At 43.2% G+C, this 24,145-nt stretch overlaps 1 protein-coding gene across 5 annotated transcripts in view; it reads left to right on the top strand.

Moving 5' to 3' along the window:
- ftcd (formimidoyltransferase cyclodeaminase) overlaps positions 1-13,028 on the top strand; it is a 48,595-nt gene extending 35,567 nt beyond the window's left edge. For all 5 annotated transcript variants that reach the window (XM_043693422.1, XM_043693423.1, XM_043693424.1 and 2 more), the window contains 4 exons: positions 2,902-2,945; positions 7,272-7,410; positions 8,307-8,402; positions 12,793-13,028. In XM_043693422.1, coding sequence (XP_043549357.1) covers positions 2,902-2,945; positions 7,272-7,410; positions 8,307-8,402; positions 12,793-12,879 — 366 coding nt within the window. In that variant the 3' untranslated portion in view covers positions 12,880-13,028. The remainder of the gene's footprint in view (positions 1-2,901; positions 2,946-7,271; positions 7,411-8,306; positions 8,403-12,792) is intronic.
- Positions 13,029-24,145: the final 11,117 nt, after the last annotated feature.

Here is a 24,145-nt window from a genome sequence, read left to right as displayed (position 1 = left end):
AATCTTCTTCCTGACCTCTCCGCCCCCACCCCACTCCGGCCTATCACCCTCACCTTGACCTCCTTCCACCTATCGCATTTCCAACGCCCCTCCCCCAAGTCCCTCCTCCCTACCTTTTATCTTAGCCTGCTGGACACACTTTCCTCATTCCTGAAGAAGGGCTTATGCCCGAAACGTCGATTCTCCTGTTCCTTGGATGCTGCCTGACCTCCTGCGCTTTTCCAGCAACACATTTTCAGCTCTGATCTCCAGCATCTGCAGTCCTCACTTTCTCCTTGAATCTGCAGTATGACCATCTCCCTGTAACTACTGTACATTACACTCTCTGTCGCCAGTATGCTCCCCAGTGGATCCAGCTGCTGCTTGGATTGAACAGCGTTTTTTATGAGGAGCTGCAGCCAATCACACTTCCTGCAGACATTGTCGTCAGGGACACTAGACTGCTCCCTGATCGCCCACATCTGGCAAGGAATGAATACCATTGCCCTAAATACCATCTTTGCCCCTTTACACCAAGAAAGACAAAAGAATTTTACCTTGCATATTTTACTCACTCAAGTTCAGTATTCACCTAAGCCCACACTTATACCAACCGGCACCACTTCTGTCACACAGCAGCCCCTCTCAAACTATTTTGTTAGTAACTTTCAATTTTTTGGCTATTTAAATTACAATGCAATCTTTACAAACAGACCAAGTACCTTCCAGGCTACAACAAAATTTCTAACAGCCTCGCTCAAGCCTTTTCTCCTCTTTTTTTTGATGAGGAGGTGCCGGTGTTGGACTGGGGTGGACAAAGTTAAAAAATCACACAAACACTAGGTTATAGTCCAACAGCTTTATTTGGAAGTATTAGCTTTCAGAGAGCTGCCCCTTCATCAGGTAGCTAGTAGGGCAGGATGATAAGACAGAATTTGTAGCACAAGATCACTGGTGTTGCATGATTTTTAACTTTTGTTCAGTTAGAGGAGGGGGGAAGGATGGAAACACTACTGTTTGAGGTTTACCATTCCTTGACCCCCGGTTCAGTCGTGGTGACTGAGCTGACTTCTCCCAGATTGCTCCTCAGTGAAGTCTCTCTGCCACCATGTGTTGGGAGGGAACGTGGGACTGATGTAAACAGCAGTAGAGTTTTGCCTTTACAGACCCATTGGGCTGTACTGTATGATTCTGTGATTCTACAGGGCTATAGAAATACAGCTAGGAGAGGAAATCCCACAGTCAGCAAGAAAATAGTTACTGACATTAGTGGTTGGTTGGGTGGGGGGTGTGGGTAGCTGTGGAAATTTTATTAATGGGTTCAGATGAGTTATCTGAGGCAAGGATGCAGGAAGCACATTCCAATATTGAAATACCCTGCAGAGGACCATTTTACCAGATCATTGGCATTGTGTTGATAGTACGCAGCCGCCACCATCTGATGGAGATGCTGCTAGTTAAACATGACACACACATAGGGGAAAGATAGTTAATGAAGTGGGTTTGATAAAATACAGTGGAAATCCCTCCAAAACAGCTCAAACATTACCAAAACAACATAAGATTTAGCCAATACGTCTACACTCTTCTAAATGTCAGTAACCATACACAGACTTTATTAAACTATTTACAAGACATGGTCAGCAACGACATGTCGCTCCAGCCTGACAAACACAATCTACAGTTGCCAGGCAATCTGCCATTATTTTCACACATGCTCAGTAGCTCTCCTTAAGACTCTTTTTAGCCCTTTACACTACAATCTATACACTGAAGATTTCATTTTGGATTGCACCCATAAGATCATAAGACATAGGAGTGGAAGTAAGGCCATTCAGCCCATCGAGTCCACTCCGCCATTCAATCATGGCTGATGGGCATTTCAACTCCATTTACCCACATTCTCCCAGTAGCCCTTAATTCCTTGTGACATCAAGAATTTATCAATCTCTGCCTTGAAGACATTTAGCGTCCCGGCCTCCACTGCACTCTGCGGCAATGAATTCCACAGGCCCACCACTCTCTGGCTGAAGAAATGTCTCCGCATTTCTGTTCTGAATTTAGCCCCTCTAATTCTAAGGCTGTGTCCACGGGTCCTAGTCTCCTCGCCTACCGGAAACAATTTCCTAGCGTCCACCCTTTCCAAGCCATGTATTATCTTGTAAGTTTCTATTAGATCTCCCCTTAATCTTCTAAACTCCACTGAATACAATCCCAGGATCCTCAGCCATTCCTCGTATGTTAGACCTACCATTCCAGGGATCATTCGTGTGAATCTCCGCTGGACACACTCCAGTGCCAGTATGTCCTTCCTGAAGTGTGGGGACCAAAACTGGACACAATACTCCAAATGGGGCCTAACCAGAGCTTTATAAAGTCTCAATAGCACAATGGTGCTTTTATATTCCAACCCTCTTGAGATAAATGACAACATTGCATTCGCTTTCTTAATCACGGACTCAACCTGCATGTTTACCTTTAGAGAATCCTCGACTAGCACTCCCAGATCCCTTTGTACTTTGGCTTTATGAATTTTCTCACCGTTTAGAAAGTAGTCCATGCTTATATTATTTTTTCCAAAATGCAAGACCTCGCATTTGCTCACATTGAATTCGATCAGCCATTTCCTGGACCACTCTCCCAAACTGTATGGATCCTTCTGCAGCCTCCCCACTTCCTCAGTACTACCTGCCTGTCCACCTAACTTTGTATCATCAGCAAACTTCGCTAGAATGCCCCAGTCCCTTCATCCAGATCATTAATATATAATGTGAACAGCTGCGGCCCCAACACTGAACCATGCAGGACACCGCTTGTCACCCAGGCCCTTGTTGTCCTTTTAGCCTCAATATGTGTGTGTCAACTGAAACACAGGTGCTGCAATGACACACTGAGTTTGTGTTTGTTCAATGTTTTCTTCAGGCTGCCCTCAAGATGCCCAAATCAACCTCAGCAGAAAGGGAAAGGTAAGTTCCAGACATTCTGATTCAAACCAATTCAATATATCTTGTATTGGCATTATAATACACAATCTCTACTAACTCATTAAATATAATAATTAAGATCCAGTTTCAATTCATTTGCAAATGAGAGCTTATTGTGTTACTGGTTTCAATCACTTTGTGTCTGCCTCATCCTCATGAGCAAACTGATTCAGGTACACAATCCTTTATCCGAAATCCTTGGGGCCAGTTGTTTTTTTTAGGATTTTGGAATTTTTCAGATTTCAGAATAAATGACGTTTTCACGGTGAAAATTTTAAAAATCTTACCGAACAGCAGACCGGCGTGTGACCAGTACAAGCGCTGAGACACAATGGATGCCTGCCAGTGCTAGGCCACGCCATCATGTCACACCTAACAACGTGCATCAAGTGAGTGTGGAGTTGGGTCACCTGTTTGCACGTCAAACAACCTTGTTATGCAAAAAACTTCATGAGACAAACTTCGGGTTTTGGATTTCGGATAAAGGATTATGTGCCTGTACTCTCATAGTTGGCTGAGTTTCTGACACTTTGGATACTTCCTTTGTTGAGACATTCATTTTCTAGCAGGTTTACAGGAAGCCATGAATTCTGTTGTTTTGTGGATGTTGTTGGCTGGGCCAGTATCTGTTTCCCATCCCTAGTTGCCCCTAGATACGAGTGTCCCCACTCAGCCATTTCAGAGGGCATTTACGAGACAACCACAATGCTGTGGCCATGGAGTTACATGGAAAACGTGGCAGATTTCCTTCTCGATATGGAAATCATGGGGACACTACAGCTGAGAGGTATTAATGCTAAGCTGTTAATCCAGCTAACAATCTGGTTACCTAGGTTTGAATCCTGTCAATGGTAGATGGTGGAATTTGAATTTGATGAAAATCTGGAATTAAGAATCTAATGTTGACCATGAATCCATTACCAATTATTGGGGGAAAAAAACCATCTGATTCACTAATGTCCTTGAGGGAGGGAAACTGCCATCCCTAGATGCTATGGCTGATATGTGAATCCAGACCCACAACAATGTGGTTGACTCTTAACTGCTGTCTGGGCACTTTGGGATAGGTAATAATGCTGTCCTAGCCAGTGACACCCTCATCCCATGAATGAATGAAAAAAAACACATTAGTGAAACTGTTGGGTTTTTTTCGACAATTGATGATAGCTGTCATGATCACCATCACTGAGACTTTCACTTTCAAATTGAGATTCTTTTATTAATAATGTTTAGATTCCACTAACTGCTGTGATGGAATTTGAACCCATGTCTGGGCACAGTGAGATTGTCACTCTTCCAACCCCTCCTCTATCTGCTGAGGAAATCGCACTGCTGCTGCAGAAAGATTCATGTGAAGATGCTGCTTAGCCTCACTCCTTGGGTTCCTCAGAAAGGTTGCAGCACCTGGGAGTTCATAATCATGTTCCCATTGTAACTGCTCCCATGGTGGCCACCCCCATGGTGACCAACCCCATAGCAACTGCTCCCATGTGAACTCGCATGGTGAACACTTCCATGATGATCATTCCTATGATGACCGCTTCCAAGGTAACCACTCCTATTGTGACCATTTCCATGGTATCACGCACCCTAACAAGGTGGACTGTGAGAGATAGTAATCCTTTCCAACCAATGCAGTCTGCTGGTTGGTCAATACTTTCATGATGGCCACACAGGTGCAGTGGATGGAAATTGGCAAGGCTGAAGTAATTTTGCCAAAACCTCTTGCTCGCTCTGCATGATGACTCTCATAAGTTCAAAATCTTCTTTATTGGTTAGAGTCATAATGATCTACAGCATAGACAAAGATCCTTTGGCCCATCATATCTGCTTCCCTCAAAAGCAACCACCTAACTATTCTAATCTTAATTTTCAGCACTTGGTCCATAGCCTTGTCTACCTTGGAATGGCAAGTGCACATGTAAACCTCTGCCCCTTACTTTAAATTTATACCCACAGTCTTTGATCGCTCCATCATAGGGAGACGTTTCTTTCAACTATCCTATTTATGCCCCTCATAATTTTATAGATCTTAATCTCAGTTTCCTCTGCTTTAAGGAAAACAATCCCAGTCCATCCACTCTCTTTTCAGAACTGTAACTCTATAGCCCAGCAACATCCTAGTAAATCTCCTCTGCACCCTCCTCTAATGTGGATGATATTCCCGAGGAGAATCTTGTTCACTGTCTCAATGCAGCGATCTGTGATTCATTGGGAGAGGCCATACGTGTTGCCAAGAGGCCCCAGGAATGCGCCTGAGATGCAGGAATTCAGAGTCACTGTATCACCATCATCATACATCTCAGTTTGGACATGGCCTCTCAGTGCAGATCAGTTCACCCCTCAACGTCACTGTCAGCAAACCCAGGCCCCTGAGTTGCCTCAGGCTCTCTAATGGTCTGTGCCCATGACCCCCATCTGCTACTCCCCTAATACAAAGCTGTCAATAGAAGTGGCAAAGCTGCTGTCTGAATTCGTGGGCCTGCTCCTCCTTCTTCAGTTTCCTCCTTCACTGGACAGCACCTCTTCAGAGTAATTGCTGGGCATTGCCAGCCCAATGGCAAATCTTCCCTGAAGGAACAGAACCCAGGGCTCAGACCATTCCCATTATTTCACCACTCCCACAACCCCAATTCCCGGTCAGCTCACCCCCTTCCAAGAGAAAGGAACTCCTGAAAGGGGGAGCTTAATTCGGATCAATGGCTGCTTTGATCTGTTTTGGGCGAGAAAATAAATTGCCTCGCTGCATGGCTGCTGAGTGGCAATGCCAACTGCTACCATCTCTTTGCCAGCATTTAGCTAATCTTGACATCATTGCACCTCAGCTCGCTTTATATTTGAAGATCTTGCTGGGACTTCAGTTTACATTGAGGAAGGTGGACAGGTTAGACGAAAAGACACCAGTATGCAAACAAGAGTTATCCACTTGGTCCCTTGAGCCATTGTGGACGATTCGGATTACCCCATATTCCCACCTATTGTGATAACTTTACAGCCACTTGTTTATCAAGAATCTATCTCTCCCTTCAAGAGTATTAAAGGACTCTGCCTCCACGAGCTATTCAGTAAAAGTTCCAATGACTCACGACCTTTCACCTGTTTTCTAGATTTCCCATTGGCAGAAGGGCCTCAAAGCAGAGGATACATAACCCTAAGCTGTTTAAGGCAAGGGGGAATGAACAAATAGGAATATGGGGAAAAACCCTATCCCAGAAAGTGGCTCTTCCTAAATTTTTCTCAAATGTTACAAATATTTAATGTGTGAAATTGATGTGACCCCATACAGAGCATGAGATGAGGGGTCAATGAGGTTGTTCAGTTGTGACAGGGAAGGAGGGAGTTGTTAAAATGTTGAGAGAGAGACAGTTCTTGTGCCCATAACTGTCACAAAGATTTCTGATGTAGCCATCACGTGCAATGGCTCCTCAACTCAGCTCAGCTCTGATCCTGGAACTCCCCTGTTGGATAGTTGCCATTGCTAACTCAGAGGTCTCAGACCATATGGTCACCCTACTGTCTCATTGGGGGGCATGACCCATAATTTGGAAACCCCTGGGGTTAGGATCTTGAGTGCACTACCCAGTGGCATGACAAAGACAAGGACAGACTCAACTGGGACTTTCAAAAGAGGACCGACACCTGAAGATTGAACAGGAGTTGCAGGGAGATGGGGAAAGGCCAGGTGAATAGGATTGAACCAGCTTATCTATAATGGTGACCATGACAATTATCATTGCTTGCTGTAATAAACACCTAACTCCTTTAAAGGGAAGGAAATCTGCTGTCCTTCGCTCCAGTCTGCTGTACCTGTGACTCCAGATCCATAGCAGTACGATTGACTCTGAAGTGACCTCTGAAATGGCCTCGCTCCATTTTGGGAAAGAAAGTGAATTGCCTCACTGTATGGCTACTGAGTGGCAATGCTATCACTCTTTGCTAGCACTTAGCAAATTATTAGGATGCCACTGCACCTCACCTCATCTCTAAAACCTGTGGTGTTGCAAAATAATGCTTGTGTTTTAAAACTCAGTTTATATTGAAGGAGCTGGACTGGGTAGATAAAGAGACACCAGCATGCAAACAGGAGTATGCCACTCGGCCCCTTGAGTCCGGTCTGTCATTCAATGTGGCTGATCTGATTCAGTGGCCACTCAGTTCAAGGGCAGTGGGAGATGGGCAATAAATGTTGGCCTAGCCGGTGATGCCCACATACCATGGACGAATTTCTAAACATTCTAGGAAAGTGGACTTCTGCTCAAATGTCTCATGTCATAAACTGCTGAGCTGTCTTCTTAATTCCTTTCTCAGGCGAGAAGCTGCAATGCAGGACGGTTTGAAGAAAGCAATCAACGTCCCCCTGGCCTTAGCAGAGAAGGTGAACAGTCTCTGGCCTGTCTTAAAGGAGATGGCAACATGTGGAAACCTGGCCTGCAAATCAGACTTGCAGGTACACCTGGCTATGGGTGGGGTAGGGGGCTTTAAAATCAGCACAGATGTGGTGCCACATTTGCCAGATGCAGTTAGTTCCTTCTGTGTCTTGTGTTGATTCAGCTTTAAAAGTGAATGAGAGACCCAGCTTTATCATGTTTTGGTTGGTTCTTAACGTGGTTACCTAAGTATACAAACAGGAGTAGAACACTGTGCACCTTGAGTCATCATTCAATAGGATCATAGCTGATATGATTACTGCATAATCTCAACCATCTTGATAACCTTTCACCCCCTCACTTATTGAGAAGTTATCTCTCCCTTAAAAAAAAAAGAGACCGTCTCCACCAGCTTCTGAGGGATAGGGTTCCAATGACTCACAAGCTTCTAAGAGAAAACAAAACACCTGATTTTGAAACATTGGCCCTTCATTCTAGAATCCCCCACAAGAGGAAACATCCTCTACACACCCATTCTGTCAAGTCACTTCAAGATTTTAAAAATCACCCATAGCGTCTGAGTGGAAGCTTCTGGTTTTGGAAGTTGGCTGGTTTTAAGGATATCAAGTCAAGTGAGGCATAGTGGTAATGTCCCTATTTCTGGGCCAAAGAATAGGGGTTCAAGCCCCACTTGCCCCAGATTTATGTTGCAGCATGCCTGAACAGATTTAAATGTTTGTAGAGTCAGCAATTATGTTGGTTTTGGGCTGTCAAGCCCTATGAGCTAATCTAAGCTTGGAATCTGATTGATATGGAAAGAATATTTTGGACATGCTCTTTGCAGTAAGTGTTCCCCATGAAGTTCCTCTGATATTTGAATTTGGCCCACCCAGAGAACAGAAGACTACCCGTGGAGATAACTGAGATGTACCAACACCTCTTCCCACTTTGCTCTCAACTGTCTGTCTCTGTCTAGGTTGCTGCTAAAGCTTTGGAACTGGGAGTATTTGGGGCCCATTACAACATCATCATTAACCTCAAGGATATGAAAGACCAGGATTTCCGCACCAAGGTATGATGAAATTGAGAACACTGTTTCTAAAGGATGGGGAAATAAATTGTGAGAAGGCTAGGAACAACTATTACAATCCCGGATTATACCAATATTTTTACAATCCTGGACCAGATCCCATCCCTGAAATTCCATTACAATCTCGTTCAGGATAAGTAATGCTTTTTTTCCCTCTTTCACACCATTAATAATCCTTATATCCCTATCCCTAAGAAAATAAATCTATAACATTCCAGTTTTAAACCATAAAAATAAACTTTAATGTACAATCTTAGAAAGCAAAACAAGCTAGGATTTAAAACTCAATATCTAGCATTCAGTATTAACATTATGTAAATATTGGTTAATATGCAGAGTACACCAGATAGCAGATGTGATCAAGATAGATCCCATGGATTCCTCAACAATAGCACACCCAGATGCTAGTGCAGCACGGTGGCTCAGTGGTTAGTGCTGCTGCCTGACATTGCCAGGGACCTGGGTTCGATTCCAGCCTTGGGTGACTGTGTGTGGAGTTTGCACATTCTCCCTGTGTCTGCATAGGTTTCCTCTGGTTTCTTCCTACAATCCAAAGATGTGCAGTTTAGGTGAATTGGCTATGCTAAATTAGCCACAGTGTTTAGGGATTTTTTTTTTAGATTACATTACAGTATGGAAACAGGCCCTTCGGCCCAACAAGTCCACACCGACCCGCCACCCACCCATACCCCTACATTTACCCCTATACCTAACACTACGGGCAATTTAGCATGGCCAATTCACCTGACCTTAGGATGTGTAGGGTAGGTGCATTAGTCAGGGGTAAATGCAGAGCAGAGGGTCAGTGTGGACTTAAAGAGTCTGTTTCCACACTATATGGATTCTAGTGACACTGTAGGTTACCAGACCTCATCAAAACTCTACCTCTTCCAATTCTTTGCTGTTGAAGATTTTGCCTTAGAATTCCCACTGCAATAACTCATATTCAGCCGAGGGCTTCCTGTTTCTTCTTTGGCTGCACGTAGTTGTCAGTGATGGTGTAGTGGTAATGTGATTGGACTAAACCAAAACACCAGGCCAGTGTGTCAGGTGACAAGATTCAACCTTACAATGCCCCAATAATTGCTCACTGCCCAGCAGCTCAACATCTCATCACACAATTGTGTCTCACTGATTCATTAGAGTCCAACCCCACCCCACAGAGCAAACAAACCATTCAGCTTAGGTAGGCTTGCACTGCCCTCAGTCTCTCTGAACACAAGTTGCTCACCTCCATTGATTTACAGCTATGTATAGCCTTCTCTGGCTAGCTTTAAAAAAAGCCTGACTGAAACCTAAAGCTTGAATTATTACTGTTCAAAGACTCTTGAACTTATTAAAACACTTAGCCAGCAATACCCACATCCCATGAAAGATGAAAAGAGAAAAAAATTAAAATTGCCCTAAGGGAATATTAATAAATACTGCCAAAGCAATTATACCAGCTGGTCTCTCAATTAAAGAAGCCCAACAGGGGTTTGGTTTTAACAATCACTGACATCTGAAGCCAATTTGTTTTTCTGTTTAAACAGTGGGACATTCCCTCTCCAACTCTATTCTGATTCTCTTCCTGCTCTCTATACCCTAATCCCTCAACTTTCATGGTTTGCTTTGCCCATAATGGGCTTTGCTTTCATATACAGGTAGTTTTTCTAGTGCCATGGTTGCATTCTTGTGCAACCCCGCATCAAACAAAAATCACACAATAAAAATAGCACTTAAAGTGTTACTGATACAATTGCATTATAGCTAACACACATTTAAAAAGTTCATGCTTTAGAAACAGCATCTCTATTTGTCAATCGCGTTACAGCCAGTTCACATTGACGAAATGCATGTTATAGCAGAATACTTTTGCTGGTTGTGGTTACCAGTTAAGTCACTGTGATTTTGGTGGTGGGCAGGCACTCTAATGTGTGTCTTAGCACTTTTGGGTAGACAAAAATAAAGTTTATGTTTGTGCCTGGAACCCCTTGGAAGGGGAGCATGTGGTGTTCACGAATGCTGTCGATGCCTTTAGAGAGGGGTGGGCACAACAGGGATGCACAGCTTTATTGTTCTTCCAATTTCAGTTTGATTTAGCCCCTTTCCACTTTCCTTACCTCTCCCTCACTTTTGATGGTTTGCATTCCCCATAATGGGATTTGGTTGTCATAATCTAATTGGCTGTACAGGTGATTTATTAGTGCTGGTTAATAGTTAAAAACAAAAAAAAGTCTCAATGATTTGGTGATGGGGAGAAAACATTCAGTTATGTGTAAGAACACTATTAGATATATAAAACAAGAACAAGAGGTTTAACATGTTTCAGATCATGATGTTGTATGTGTATTCCATCAATTTGTGATTCCCACACCTTAGATTACAGCCAAAGTGGGGTGTGTTTGAATTCAGCACTGAATTGAAATAGCTGTGCTTAGTTCAGATTTTCCTAATACGAAAATTAGGACTCTCTCTCTCTCCACTCCAACACCCCACCCCCATAGGCAAAAATGGTATCTGTGTGAAATAGATGCAGGACTTTCACATCCAGGTCAACACCTGCAAGACTGCCCTTCAGACTTAAAAGCAACTTAGTTATGCTAAATTTTTAGGAATCTCTATTTAACACAAGCTGAGTATTATATCCAAATCTGGGCACGACTCTTTAGGAAGGATGGCAAAGCCTCAGACATCACATTTCTACGAATGACTCCATGGACATGCATCTTCTATCCTGTAGGCTGCAGAAGAGATTGTTCTCCTTGGAGCAGAGAAGGTTAAGGGAAACTCAACAGAGGCGTTCAAAATTACTGAGGTTTTTGTTAAGGAGGGACAAATAATTTCCATAGCAGCAGGTCAGAAAGCACAGTCTGAAGCCAATTGACATGGAATTGAGAGAAACTTGGCAAATAGATCAGAAACTGGCTGAGTAATAGGGCATGAAGGGTACTGGTAGAAGGCTGTTTGAGTGATGTACAGTGTACAGTGATGTACTACAAGGATCAGTACTGGGACCCTTATTGTTTGATATATGCATAAATGATACAGGTGAAAATGTCAGGGAAATGTTAAGCAAATTTGCAGATGACACCAAGATTGATAGAGTGGTTAATAGAGAAGAAGACGGTTGTAGATTACAAGAAGATATAGATGGGTTGGTCAGATGGGCAAAAAAGTTCAGATGGTATTTAACCCCGATAAGTGTGAAGAAGAAACAAGATGGCAAGAGTATTTAATGAATGGCAGGGCACTGGTTAACTTAGAGGAACAGAAGGATCTTGGGATAATTATTCAAAGATCCCTGAAGTTGGCAGAGCATGTGCACAGGATAGCTAAGAAGGCATGTGGGTCAATTGCTTTCAACAGTCATGGCACAGAGTATAAAAACAAAGATGTAATGTTGGAAGTTGTACAGAGCATTGTACAAGGAAGGTTGTGACAGCATTAGAGGGAGTACAGAGAGGTTCACTAAGATGTTGCCTGGGGTGGAGAACTTGAGATATAAGGAGGGATTAGACAGATTTGGAGTGTTTTCTTTAGAGCAGAGAGGACTGAGTGGGGACATGACTGAGGTGTGTAAGATTATGATAGGTATGAACAGGTGAATAGAGAGCAGCTGTTGCCTTGGTTGAGGGATCAATCATGAGACGGAATAGTTTTATGGTAAAGGGCAGGGGTTTCAGAGGGAATTTGGGAAAAAACATTTTTCACTCAGCAGGTGGGGGGAGTCCGGATAGCATTGCCTGGAAAGTTAGCGGAGGCTGGAAACTTTACAACTTTTAAAAATATTTGGATGAGTACTTCAAATATCATAACATTCAAGGGTATGGGACAAGTGCAGGAAATTGGGATTAGCGCAATTTTAGTGGTAATTATGTTGGTGAAGACTTGATGGGCCAAAGAGCCTTTTCTGCACTGCATGATTTTATGACAATGATAAGGAGAATTTCTTCTGCTCAGTCAATAGCTGAAACAGCATTGCACCATTGCAATCAGATTCATTAGTCTCACAAATGGGTATTGGTTACATACAGTATAGCTGATGAGTTACTGCAGGGCTTTGCGGAGGTTGGGCAAGGGACAGCACACCAAGAAATGGTGGCTCCTTTATTCATCAGGATAATTAGGCATACCTCCTGTGCAAGAACATGTGTAGAACAGTGCTACGTGCAGAACAGTGCTACGTGCAGGTTGATAGTTTGGTGTTGAATGTAATTGTGTCATGAGGTGGATGGAGATTTTAGGTGATTCCTTAGTTTGCAAAGATAATGCATGTGCAAGGTTTTATCACTGTCCTAGTGCAGGACACTCTGTGTGGTTTCAGTGTTGAAGAGCTGTCAGTGCAACCTTAGAAAGGTTAGCAGTTAACATTTTCTCTGCTTGCCCACAGGCCAGAGCAAGGGCTCTTGACCTCCTGGAGGAGGCGAGACGAAACACAGTGCAGGTCTTAGAGCTGATGGACAAACGGAAGGAGTGAGAAATAAGCTACAACAGACAACAACATGGCTATGAACCATCCACCAGCAGTCCATAAGAGCACTCTTATCCAGAGTGAGAAAGAAGAGTGTTCAGTGTAAATCCTTATGTTTAGCTGCAGTGTGAATAAAAGACTAATATTGCTCATAACGTGTATGAGCGTTTTTCTGCAAAACAGCATCCTTTGATAATGTACTTACCTCATGTGTTCTTGGGGGTAGGTGTGGGTGGGGGCAGTTGGGAGAGGTCCAAAGAGCACCATAGTTCATTCACTCCTGTTCTGATGCTTTCAGAACATGTAGCACCAAAAGTACTGCTCCTTCAGTACTACTCCTTTACATTGATGGAACTGCAAAACAAATGAAGGTTATTGTGCCTAGCGAACCCATGGTGGTTCTTTGATAGAGCTACCCAATTAATTCTGCTCCCCTCCCCTTTCCCAAAGCCCTGTGTATATTTCTCCTTCAATTTCATTTAGAAATTTATACTGGGCCCTATATCTTTGTCAAAAGTGACTTACTTGAAACACTTTTGGCTTTCATTAGCAGGGGGATTGAGTTCATGAGCCGCGAAGCTATGCTGCACCTATAAAGCCCTGGTTAGGCCACACTTGGAATATCGTGTTCAGTTCTGGTTGCCTCATTATAGGAAGGATGTGAAAGCTTTGGAGAGGGTGCAGAGGAGATTTACCAGGATGCAGCCTGCACTGGAGGGTGCACCTTCCGAAGAAAGGTTGAGAGAGCTAGGGCTTTTCTCATTGTAACAAAGAAGGATGAGAGGTGACTTGATAGAGGTGTACAAGATGATGAGAGACATAGATAGCCATAGAGTTTTTCCCAGGGTGGAAATGGTTATCACGAGGGGGCATAATTTTAAGGTAACTGAAGGAAGATTTACGGAAGATGTCAGAGGTAAGTTCTTTTCACAGAAAGTAGTGGTTGCATGGAAAGCAGTGGTAGTAGACTCGGACACATACATTAGGGACATTTAAACAACTCTTGGATAGGCACGTGGATGATAGTAAAATGTAGGCTATGTCGGAAGAAAGTTAGCCATCAGGATACATGAACACCAGCTAGCCACAAAAAGACACGATCCTCTCTCCCTTGTAGCCCACGGATGAAAAAAAAACCCACCATTTCGACTGGGACAATACATCTATCCTGGGACAGGCTAAACAAAGACATGCCAGAGAATTCCTAGAGGCCTGGCACTCCAACCACAATACCATAAACAAACACATAGATCTAGATGCCATCTATCAACCCCTCAGAAAACGAACAGGAAATGACATCACCACAAACCCCAGGAATCCCATCCAGGAGAAGGATACAAATAGAAAGCAGGAGACAACAGCTTCGCTTCACTTGGAGGTCGCCACTGATGATGTTATCTAGCCAGGTAATGAAATGTCTGGATATCAAACCTACAGCTCAGCGAGCAAAGCTACACCCTAAACCTCAACCTGAGCTACAAACTTTCACAAATCTTGCAAAAAGTAGGCTATGTAGGTTAGTTTGATCTTAGAGTAGGATGAAAGGTCGGCACAACATCAAAGGCCAAATAACCTGTACTATTCTGTTCTATGTTCTATACTGTATACAGTCCCAAGGGACCTTGATCAGATAGATGTTGAAAGCATATTTCCTCCTGTGGAAGAATCTAGAGCTAGGGGTTATCATTTAGAAATTATTTTCTCACACACCCACTCTCTCTCTCTCTCACTCTGTCTTTTACAGACACAATCTTTCACACATACACATCCTCTGTCACACAAACACTCTCACTCACATTTTCTCATACAGAAACTCTCTCTCACACATACACTCTCAAACTATCTCTCTCACTCACACACACACCAATCTGTCTGTCTCTCACACACATACAGATGTATTCCCTCTGTTTTACACGTACATTCATTCAATACTCTGCCCTATTTCTCCAGTATCCTTCAGTGGTCAGTACTTGTGTGCTTGGGTGGGAGTGTGGTCAAAGTTGGGCTATGTTTCCCAGTCTGCAACTGGCTGTCCAAACCAATAGTCACAAGGCATTGCTCCAGGATAATTGAATCTGGTCCCCTGTCCTGGAGCTGCATACTCATTGGGAACTGGTTTCCCAGCACATTGCAATGCCTGAGAGAGTGCAGTGCTGCCCAAGACCACAAACCTTCCACTCCAAAAGTATAGGCGCCAGTGACTAGCACTGTTTTTAATCTTTCTTCTGGGCACTGGTTAGGCCACATTATTATAACCTCTCATGTCCCATTCTGATTATGAAATTCAGTTGTGTTCTCCCAGTGAAGTTCAATGAGGCATCCTTCGGCCATGTCGTGTTCACTAGGTTATTGGGAGGAACTGTGTTTAGGATGATCCACCAGTTTACTTTACAAAATGTATGTAGACATGGTCCAAAGTCCAGGCAAAGTGTTTCAAATTTCTACCAAACTCAGTTCCACAGGCATTATTGCTGCCAGCTCAATTGTTACATAGAACATAGAACCTTAACACGCAGTACAGTCCCTTCGGCCCTCCATGTCACGCCAACCTGTCATGCCCATCTAACCTACACCATCCCATTATTATCCATATGTATATCCAATGTCCATTTCAATGCCCTTAATGTCGGCAAAACTACTACTGTTGCAGGCAGGCCGTTCCACGTCCCAACTACTCTGAGTAAAGAAACGACACCTGACATCTGTTCTAAATCTATCACCCCTCAATTTAAAGCTATGGCCCCTTGTGTTAGCCTTCACCACCTGAGGAAAAAGGCTCTCATTATCCACTCTATCTAACCTTCTGATTATCTCATACGTCTCGATTAAGTCACCTCTCAACCTTCTTCTCTCCAATAAAAACAGCCTCAGTTCCCACAGCTTTTCCTCGTAAGACCTTCCCACCATACCAGGCAACATCCTAGTAAATCTCCCCTGGACCCTTTCCAAAGCTTCCACAACCTTCCCATAATGCTGGGACCAGAACTGTACATAATACTCCAGGTGCGGCCTTACCAGTGTCTTGTGCAGCTGCAACATGACCTAGTGGCTCTGAAACTCAATCACCCTACCAATAATCACCAACATACCATATGACTTCTTAACAACCCTACCCACCTGGTGGCAACTTTCAGGGATTTATGCATCTGGACACCGAGATCTCTCTGTTTATCTACACTGCCAAGAATTTTACCGTTAGCCCAGTACTCTGCATTCCTGTTTCTTCTTCCGGAAGTGAATTATCTCACACTTTTCCACATTAAACTCCATTTGCCATTTCTCAGCCCAGCTCTGCATCTTATCTATGTCCCTCTGTAACCCACAATATCCTTCAGCACGACCCACAACTCTGCCTACCTTAGTGTCATCCACAAATTTACTAACCCATCCTTCTACGCCAACATCCAGATCATTTATAAAATGACAAACTGCAATGGCCCCAAAACAGATCCTCACCACATTCCACTGGTAACTGAGCTCCAGGATGAACATTTCCCATCAAGCACCACCTTCTGTCTTCTTTCAGCTAGCCAATTTCTGATCCAAATGCTAAATCACCCTCAATCCCGAAACTCCGTATTTTATGCAATAGCCTATGTGGAACCTTATCAAACACCTTACTGAAGTCCATATACACCACATCAACCGCTTAACCTTCATTCACCTGTTTTGTCATCTTCATGAAGAACTCAATAAGGTTAGAGAAGCACGACCTACCCTTCACAAAACCATGCTGACTATGCTTAATCAAATTATTCTTTTCCAGATGATTATAAATCCTATCTCTTATAACCTTTTCCAAACATCTTACCCACAACCGAAGTAAGGCTCACTGGCCTATAATTACCAGGGTTGTCCCGTCTCCCCTTCTTTAACAAGGGAAAAACATTTGCTATCCTCCAGTCGTCTGGCACTACTCCTGTCGACAGTGATGACATAAAGATCAAAGCCAAAGACTCTGCAATCTCCTCCGTGGTATCCCAGAGAATGAGATAAATCCCATCCTGCCCAGAGGTCTTATCTATTTTCAGATCTTCCAAAATTGATAAAGCCACCTCCTTGTCAACCACAATCCCATCTAATTTAGTAGCCTGTATCACCGTATTCTCACTAACATTGCCCTTTTCCAACGTGAACACTGACGAAAAGTATTCATTTGGCACTTCCCCAGGTCCTCAGATTCCACACACAACCTCCCACTGCTATCTTTGACTGGCCCTCATCTTACTCTAGTCATTCTTTTATTCCTGATTTACCTATAGAAGGCCTTAGGGTTTTTCTTGATCTTATTCGTCAACAACTTCTCATGTCACCTCCTGGCTCTTCTTAGCCTTCTCTTTAGATTTTTTCTGGCTAACTTTCAAGCCCCCTAACTGGGCCTTCACGCCTCACCCTCACATAAGTTTTCTTCTTCCTCTTGACAACAGCTTCAACTTCTTTAGTAAACCATGGCTCCCTCTCTTGACAACTACCTCTTGCCTAATAGGTACATACTTATCAAGGATCAGCAGTCGCTGTCCCTTGACCAAGCTCCACATTTCAAGTGTGTCCATTCCCTGCAGTTTCCTTCCCCATCCTATGCATCCTAAATCTTACCTAATCACATCATAAGCCTTTCCCCCAGTTATACCTCTTTCCCCGCAGTATATACCTATCCCTGCCCATTGCTATTGTAAACATAACCGAATTGTGGTCATTATCACCAAAGGGCTCACCTACCTCCAAATCTAGCACCTGGCCGGTTCATTACCCAGTACCAAATCCAATATGGCATCGTCCCTTGTTGGCCTGTCTACGTACTGTGTCAGAAAACCATCCTGCCCACATTGAACAAAAACTGACTCATCTAAACTACGCGAACTATAGTATTCCCAGTCAATATTGGGAAAGTTAAAGGCCCCCACAACAACCACCTGTTACTCTCGCTCCTATCGAAAATCATCTTTGCTCTTCTTTCCTCTACACCCCTGCAATAATTCAGAGGCCTACAGAAAACTCCCAACAGGGTGACCTCTCCTTTCCTGTTTCTAACCTCAGCCTAAACTACCTCAGTGGATGCGTGCTCAAACACTATCTCAGCTGCTGTAATACTACTCTTGATTTACAATGCTACACTCCCCCTCTTTTACATATTTAAAACTGAGATTGATGGGTTTGTGCTAATCAAAGGGAAGATGGGATATGAGGCAACGGTCTGTTTGTTAAATGATCTCATTGAATGACAGAATGTGCAGAAGGATCCAGATGGTCTCCTTCTGCTCCTCTATTCATGTCAGAGAGATTGAAGAAACTAGGCCTGCAATCTCTAGCATTCTGAAGAATGAGAGGTAATCCCTATTAAAGTTACAAAATTCTTCCAGGGCATGACAAGGTGGATGGAGATAGGATGTTTTTCCTAGCTAATGAATCTAAAATCAGAGGACATAGCCTTAGATTGGGGCAGCACGGTGGCTCAGTGGTTAGCACTGCTGCTTCTCAGCACCACGGACCCAGGTTTGATTCCCGCCTTGGCTGACTCTCTGTGTGGAGTTTGCACATTCTCCCAGTGTCTGCGTGGGTTTCCTCCGGGTGCTCCGGTTTCTTCCCACAGTCCAGAGATGTGCAGGCCAGGTGAATTAGCCATGCTAAATTGCCAATAGTGTTAGGTGCATTAGTCAAAGGGAAATGGGTCTGGGTGGGTTACTCTTCGGATGGTCAGTGTGGACTTGTTGGGCCGAAGGGCTTGTTTCCACACTGTAGGGAATCTAATATAATCTAAAGGCAAACCATTTAAGACTAAAATGAAGAAGAACGCCTTCATTCACAGTGTGGTGAAATTTTGTAATCTACTGCTCTGCAGAAGCTCAATTATTAGACAGGGTTAAGAGAGAGATTGATACATTTCTGGAGACCAATGACATGGAGGGATAAGGGGATAGTGGGAATAACATGGTTAACAAACTGGCCATGATTGGTTTGAACAGTACAGTACACTTGATGGGCTGAGTGGTCTACTCCTGCTCTTATTTCTTACGTTCCAATCAAAGTTTTGTGATGTCTGAAGCTTAGAGACTGGAAAATTCTTGTAAATATCTGCCCCCGCCTGCCAAAAAAGGTACAAGTTGATCTTTGCCTCATTCACTGTTCAACGGATCGATTTAATATATGAAGTTTAATTCATGGATGTAGTGAATTGTTGTTCGAGAAGCAATACTTTAAAATAATTTTTAAGATCAACTTGTTCCTCTTCCTTTCTACAGTTTTTGGCTCAATCTTTATTTCTCTATTTTTCTTGTACCTCATTTAGCATTGGATGCACCCACTTCAACTATGTACAGTTCTGGTCGCCAAATTACCAAAAGGATGTGGACGCTTTGGAGAGGGTGCAGAGAAGGTTTACGAAGATGTTGCCTGGTATGGAAGGTGCTAGCTATGAAGAGAGGTTGAATAGGTTAGGATTATTTTCATTAGAAAAAAGGAGATTGAGGGGGGAACCTGATTGAGGTTTACAAAATCATGAAGGGTATAGACAGGGTGGATAGAGATAAGCTTTTTCCCAGGGTGAAGGATTCAATAATGAGAAGCTTTCAAGGTGAGAGGTGGAAAGTTTAAGGGGGATACATGTGGCAAGTACTTCACACAGAGGGTGGTGGGCGTTTGGAACACGTTGCCAGAAGAGGTGGTAGAGGCAGGCATGGTAGATTCATTTAAGATGTGTCTGGACAGATGCATGAGTAGGTGGGGAGCAGAGAGATACAAATGCTTAGGAATTGACCGACAGGTTTAGACAGTACATTTGGATCGGCTCAGGCTTGGGCCTGTTCCTGGGCTGTAAATTTTCTTTCTTCTTTAATTCACCCTTTTTCTCACACACACAGTAACTCATTGGTGAAGGAGATACAGTGACGAGTCTATATTTCACTAACATTCAGGACACCCTACTACCTTCCCCATGCTGTTATTAGTTTGCATACCCAGCAGCCAGTTCAAAAATGCTTTGGACAGAAAGACGTGAGAACAAATCAAATTAACTGGACACGCCATGAGGTAACCTGCTGCAGAAAATTCTAAACCAAAGATTACTTCGAGATTTTCTCATCTTCAAACTTAAATTAAAGATGAAGACTAAATGACAATGATAAGAGCAATCTGGAGATGTGGCATCATCCTAGAATAATACTACATAAGAATAAAAGAATACCAAAAATATCCTATAGAAATACTCAGTTAGTGGTACAGAGCTTGAACATTGCTGAGAAAACAGACAGGCTGTTGAAACCTTTCATCTCACAGTCATCAGGACAGATGCAAGAATGACAAATTTCAAAGGGAGCAACAATTTACACTGCATGAGAAAAAGGTGCTAATTAGTTGATAAATGGTCAAAGAACAACAACAATGATTTAGGCGAAGGAAACCATTAGGTTCTGTACTATGTTTAAGACATATTCCCTGCAGGTGGCAGAGTTATCCCTCACAGTTTTAAGGGAAATTTCAAAGAACAAGTTGATTGAGTTGGCAGGTAGACTGGAGGTGTATTACCCTGCAGATTTAGGAAAGCAAGAGATAATTGAGGTACTAGCATGGCACTTCAGCTTAGAGGAAGTACAAGAGAGACCAAGTACTTCAGATAGTGAAACATCAGAGCCAGGTGATATACAGTTACAAATAAGGTGCTTTAAGCATGAGGAGAAAACAAAGGAACTGGAGAGGGCAAATAAAACAGAAGAGCAGAAAAAGACAAAGGAAAAAGCAGACAAAGACATGGAAAGGGAGAAGGCTGTGAACATGAAAAGACAGGAAACAGAAATGAGAAAACTAGAATTCGAAGTACAAGAGAGAAAGAAAACAAGAGAATATAAAGTCAGCTTAAAACAATGCAATTGTACCAGCAGATGCAGGCCCTGTTCAGGAAAATCTGAGGCATAACTAGAAGTCGAATAATGAAATGTATAAGCTTGTACAGGTCCTACCAACATTTAAGGAGTAGGATGTGGAGGCATTCTTCTTATCATTGAAGAAAATGTCTGGGATAAATTAGTTGGACAAACCTGGGTTCCCTCTGGGTGCTCTAGTTTCCTCCCACGATCTAAAGAAGTGCAGGTTAGGTGGATTGGCCATGATAAATTGCCCATAGTCTCCATGGATATGCAGGCTCAGTGGATTAGCCATGGGAATACAGGGGTTACATGGAGTGGGTGGGTCTGGTTTGGATGTTCTTAATTCGGTTCTTCATTCGTTGGACCGAATGGCCTGCTTCCATACTGTAGGAATTCTATGATTTGATGAAAAATGGACTGGATATTACTTAGGCAGACTAATTTTCTTTTCATTCACTCATCAAGGTGCGATGGTCATATTTTCTCTTGGTGGACATGTCATTGCCTGGCATTTGTGTGGTGTGAATCTTGTTTGCCACTTTCAGTCCAAGCCTGGTTATTGCCTAGGTCTTGCTGCATTTGGACATGGACTGCTTCAGTACCTGAGAAGTCATGAATAGTGTTGATCATTATACAATCATCAGTGAACATTCCTACTTCTCATCAAGGTAATTAATGAGGGCGGCACAGTGGCTAGCACTGCTGCCTCACAGCATCAGGGCCCCAGGTTTGATTCCAGCCTCGGGTGACTGTGTGGAGTTTGCACATTCTCCCTGTGTCTGTGTGGGTTTCCTCTGGGTGCTCTGGTTTCCTCCCACAGTCCAAAGATGTGCAAGTCAGGTGAATTGGCCATGCTAAATTGCCCATAGTGTTAGGTGCATTAGTCAGAGGGAAATGGGTCTGGGTGGGTTACTCTTCGGAGGGTCGGTGTGAACTGGTTGGGCCGAAGGGCCTGTTTCCACACTGTACGGAATCTAATCTAATCTAATCAGATGAAGATGGTTGGTCCTAGGTCAATACCCTGAAAATCCTCTGCAGAGATGTCCTGGAACTGAGATGACGGATCTCCAAAACCACAACCATCTCCCTATGTGCCAGATTTGACTCCAACTAGTGGAGAGATTTCCACCTGATCCCCATTGATTCCTGAATGGTTCTGAAAAAGTGTTGTAGGACCTAAAATGTTAACACAGTTTTGTCTCCATAGGTGCTGACAGACTTGCTTAGTTTCTCTCCCACTTTCTGTTTTTGTTTCAGAATTTCAGCAGCTGCAGTCCTTTGTTTTATTTTCACTTGATTCCAGTTTTTCTAGGGCTCCCTGATGTCACACTCAGTGCAGTCTAGATGTCAAGGACAGTCACTCTCTCCTCAACTACAGAATTCAGTTCTTTTGTCCACGTTTGAACCAAGGCTGTAATGAGGACAGGAGCTGAGTGGTCCTGGCAGAACACAAACTGAGTTACTGTACAGGTTGCTAAATGACAGGAATTTTATGCTTCGTTGTCAGAGGACTTTTCTCAGGATTATGACACTATATAGAAGACAATACTGGCTAAATGCCTGAGGCAAAGGTTTCAGAATTTAAGGGAACAATCTATAATGTATTCAAGAGGGTTAAGCAAACTAATTTTGACAGGAAGATACAAGCATAAGAAGCTGAATCCACATATGAAGCTCTTAGATAAACTTTTCTTGAGGAATTTCAAAACTCTCTACTTTCTGTAATAACAACCATATTGAGGACCAACAGGTTGCAATATGGCTGATGGTTATGAGCTAATTCATAAAACAAAGTGATTTTTTTTCCATCATACTCATAAATTCTAAAGGAATAGAAAATGGGAGAGTGAAAGGAAGGCAGGTTGCCAAGATAAAGAATGAAGAGCTGGGAATGTCCAGAGGTCACCTCCTCAGATCAGAAGGGAAAGTACTGAGGGGAGAGAGGGAAATTGGAAGCTGAAGTGTTTCCATTACAACAAGGTGAGGCACATTCAGAATGCTGGGAGTTGAGATGGAAACCCATGGGACTTACTGGAATTTGTAAGAATGAGGACGAAAAGAAAACTCAGAAGGAGAAAGCCATGGATTAGATTGTAGTTTAACTACAACTGAGACACCAGAAATAGAAAATAGAATAGTACAGCACAGTACAGGCCCTTCGACCCACAATGTTGCGCCAAGCATTTAGCTTAATCTAAGATCAACCTAACCTACACACCCCTCAATTTACTGCCATCCATGTGCTTGTCCAGCAGTCGCTTAAATGTCCCTAATGTTTCTAACTCTACTACCACTGCTGACAGTGCATTCCACACACCCACCACTCTCTGCATAAAGAACCTACCCCTGACATCACCCCTATACCTTCCTCCAATCACCTTAAAATTATGATTCCTCATGACAGCCATTTCTGCCCTGGGGAAAGTCCCTGGCTAGGTAAAAACATTACCTTGTCAAGTCACCTCTCTTCCTTCTTCTCTCTAGTATGAAAAATCTGAGCTCACTCAACATCTTCATAAGACAAGCCCTCCAATCCAGGCAGCATCTTGATAAATCTCCTCTGCACCCTCTCTAAAGCATCTACATCTTTCCTATAATGAAGCGACCAGAACTGGACACAATATTGCAAGTGTAGTCGAACCAAAAGCTGCAAAAAAACTTCATGGCTCTTAAACTCAATCCCCCTGTTAATGCAAGCCAAAACAACATATGCCTTCCTAACAACCCTATCAACTTGGGTGGCAATTTTGAGGGATCTATGTACATGGATCCCAAGATCCCGCTGTTCTTCCACACTGCCAAGCTCTTGTCTTTAACCCTGTATTCAGCATTCAAATTTGACCTTCCAAAATGAATTACTTTGCATTTATCCCGGTTGAATTCCATCTGCCACTTCTCAGACCAGGTCTGCATCCTATCAATGTCTTGTTGTAGCCTGCAACAGCCCTTGGAAGGATGTTGTGAAACTTGAAAGGGTTCAGAAAAGATTTACAAGAATGTTGCCAGGATTGGAGGGTTTGAGTAATAGGGAGAGGCTGAATAACCTGGGGCTGTTTTCCCAGGAGCGTCAGAGGCTGAGGAATGACCCTATAGATCGTTAGGGGCATGGATAGGATAAATAGACAAGGTCTTTTCCCTCAGGTGGGGGAGTGCAGAACTAAAGGGCATAGGTTTAGGCTGAGAGAGGAAAGATATAAAAGGGACCTAAGGGGCAATTCTTTCATGCAGTGTGTGGTACGTGTATAGAATGAGCTGCCAGAGGAAGTGGTGGTGGCTGATACAAGTACAGCATTTAAACCGCCTTTGGATGGGTTTCTGAATAGGAAGGGTTTAGAGGAATATAGCCAAATGCTGGCAAATGGGACTAGATTAGGTTAGGATTACTGGTCAGCATGGACAAGTTGGACCAAAGG

This window comes from Chiloscyllium plagiosum, chromosome 7 (assembly GCF_004010195.1).
Source record: "Chiloscyllium plagiosum isolate BGI_BamShark_2017 chromosome 7, ASM401019v2, whole genome shotgun sequence".
Lineage (NCBI taxonomy): Eukaryota > Metazoa > Chordata > Chondrichthyes > Orectolobiformes > Hemiscylliidae > Chiloscyllium > Chiloscyllium plagiosum.
The sequence above is the reverse complement of the archived record's forward strand: the minus strand, read 5'-3'. Positions and strand labels throughout refer to the sequence as shown.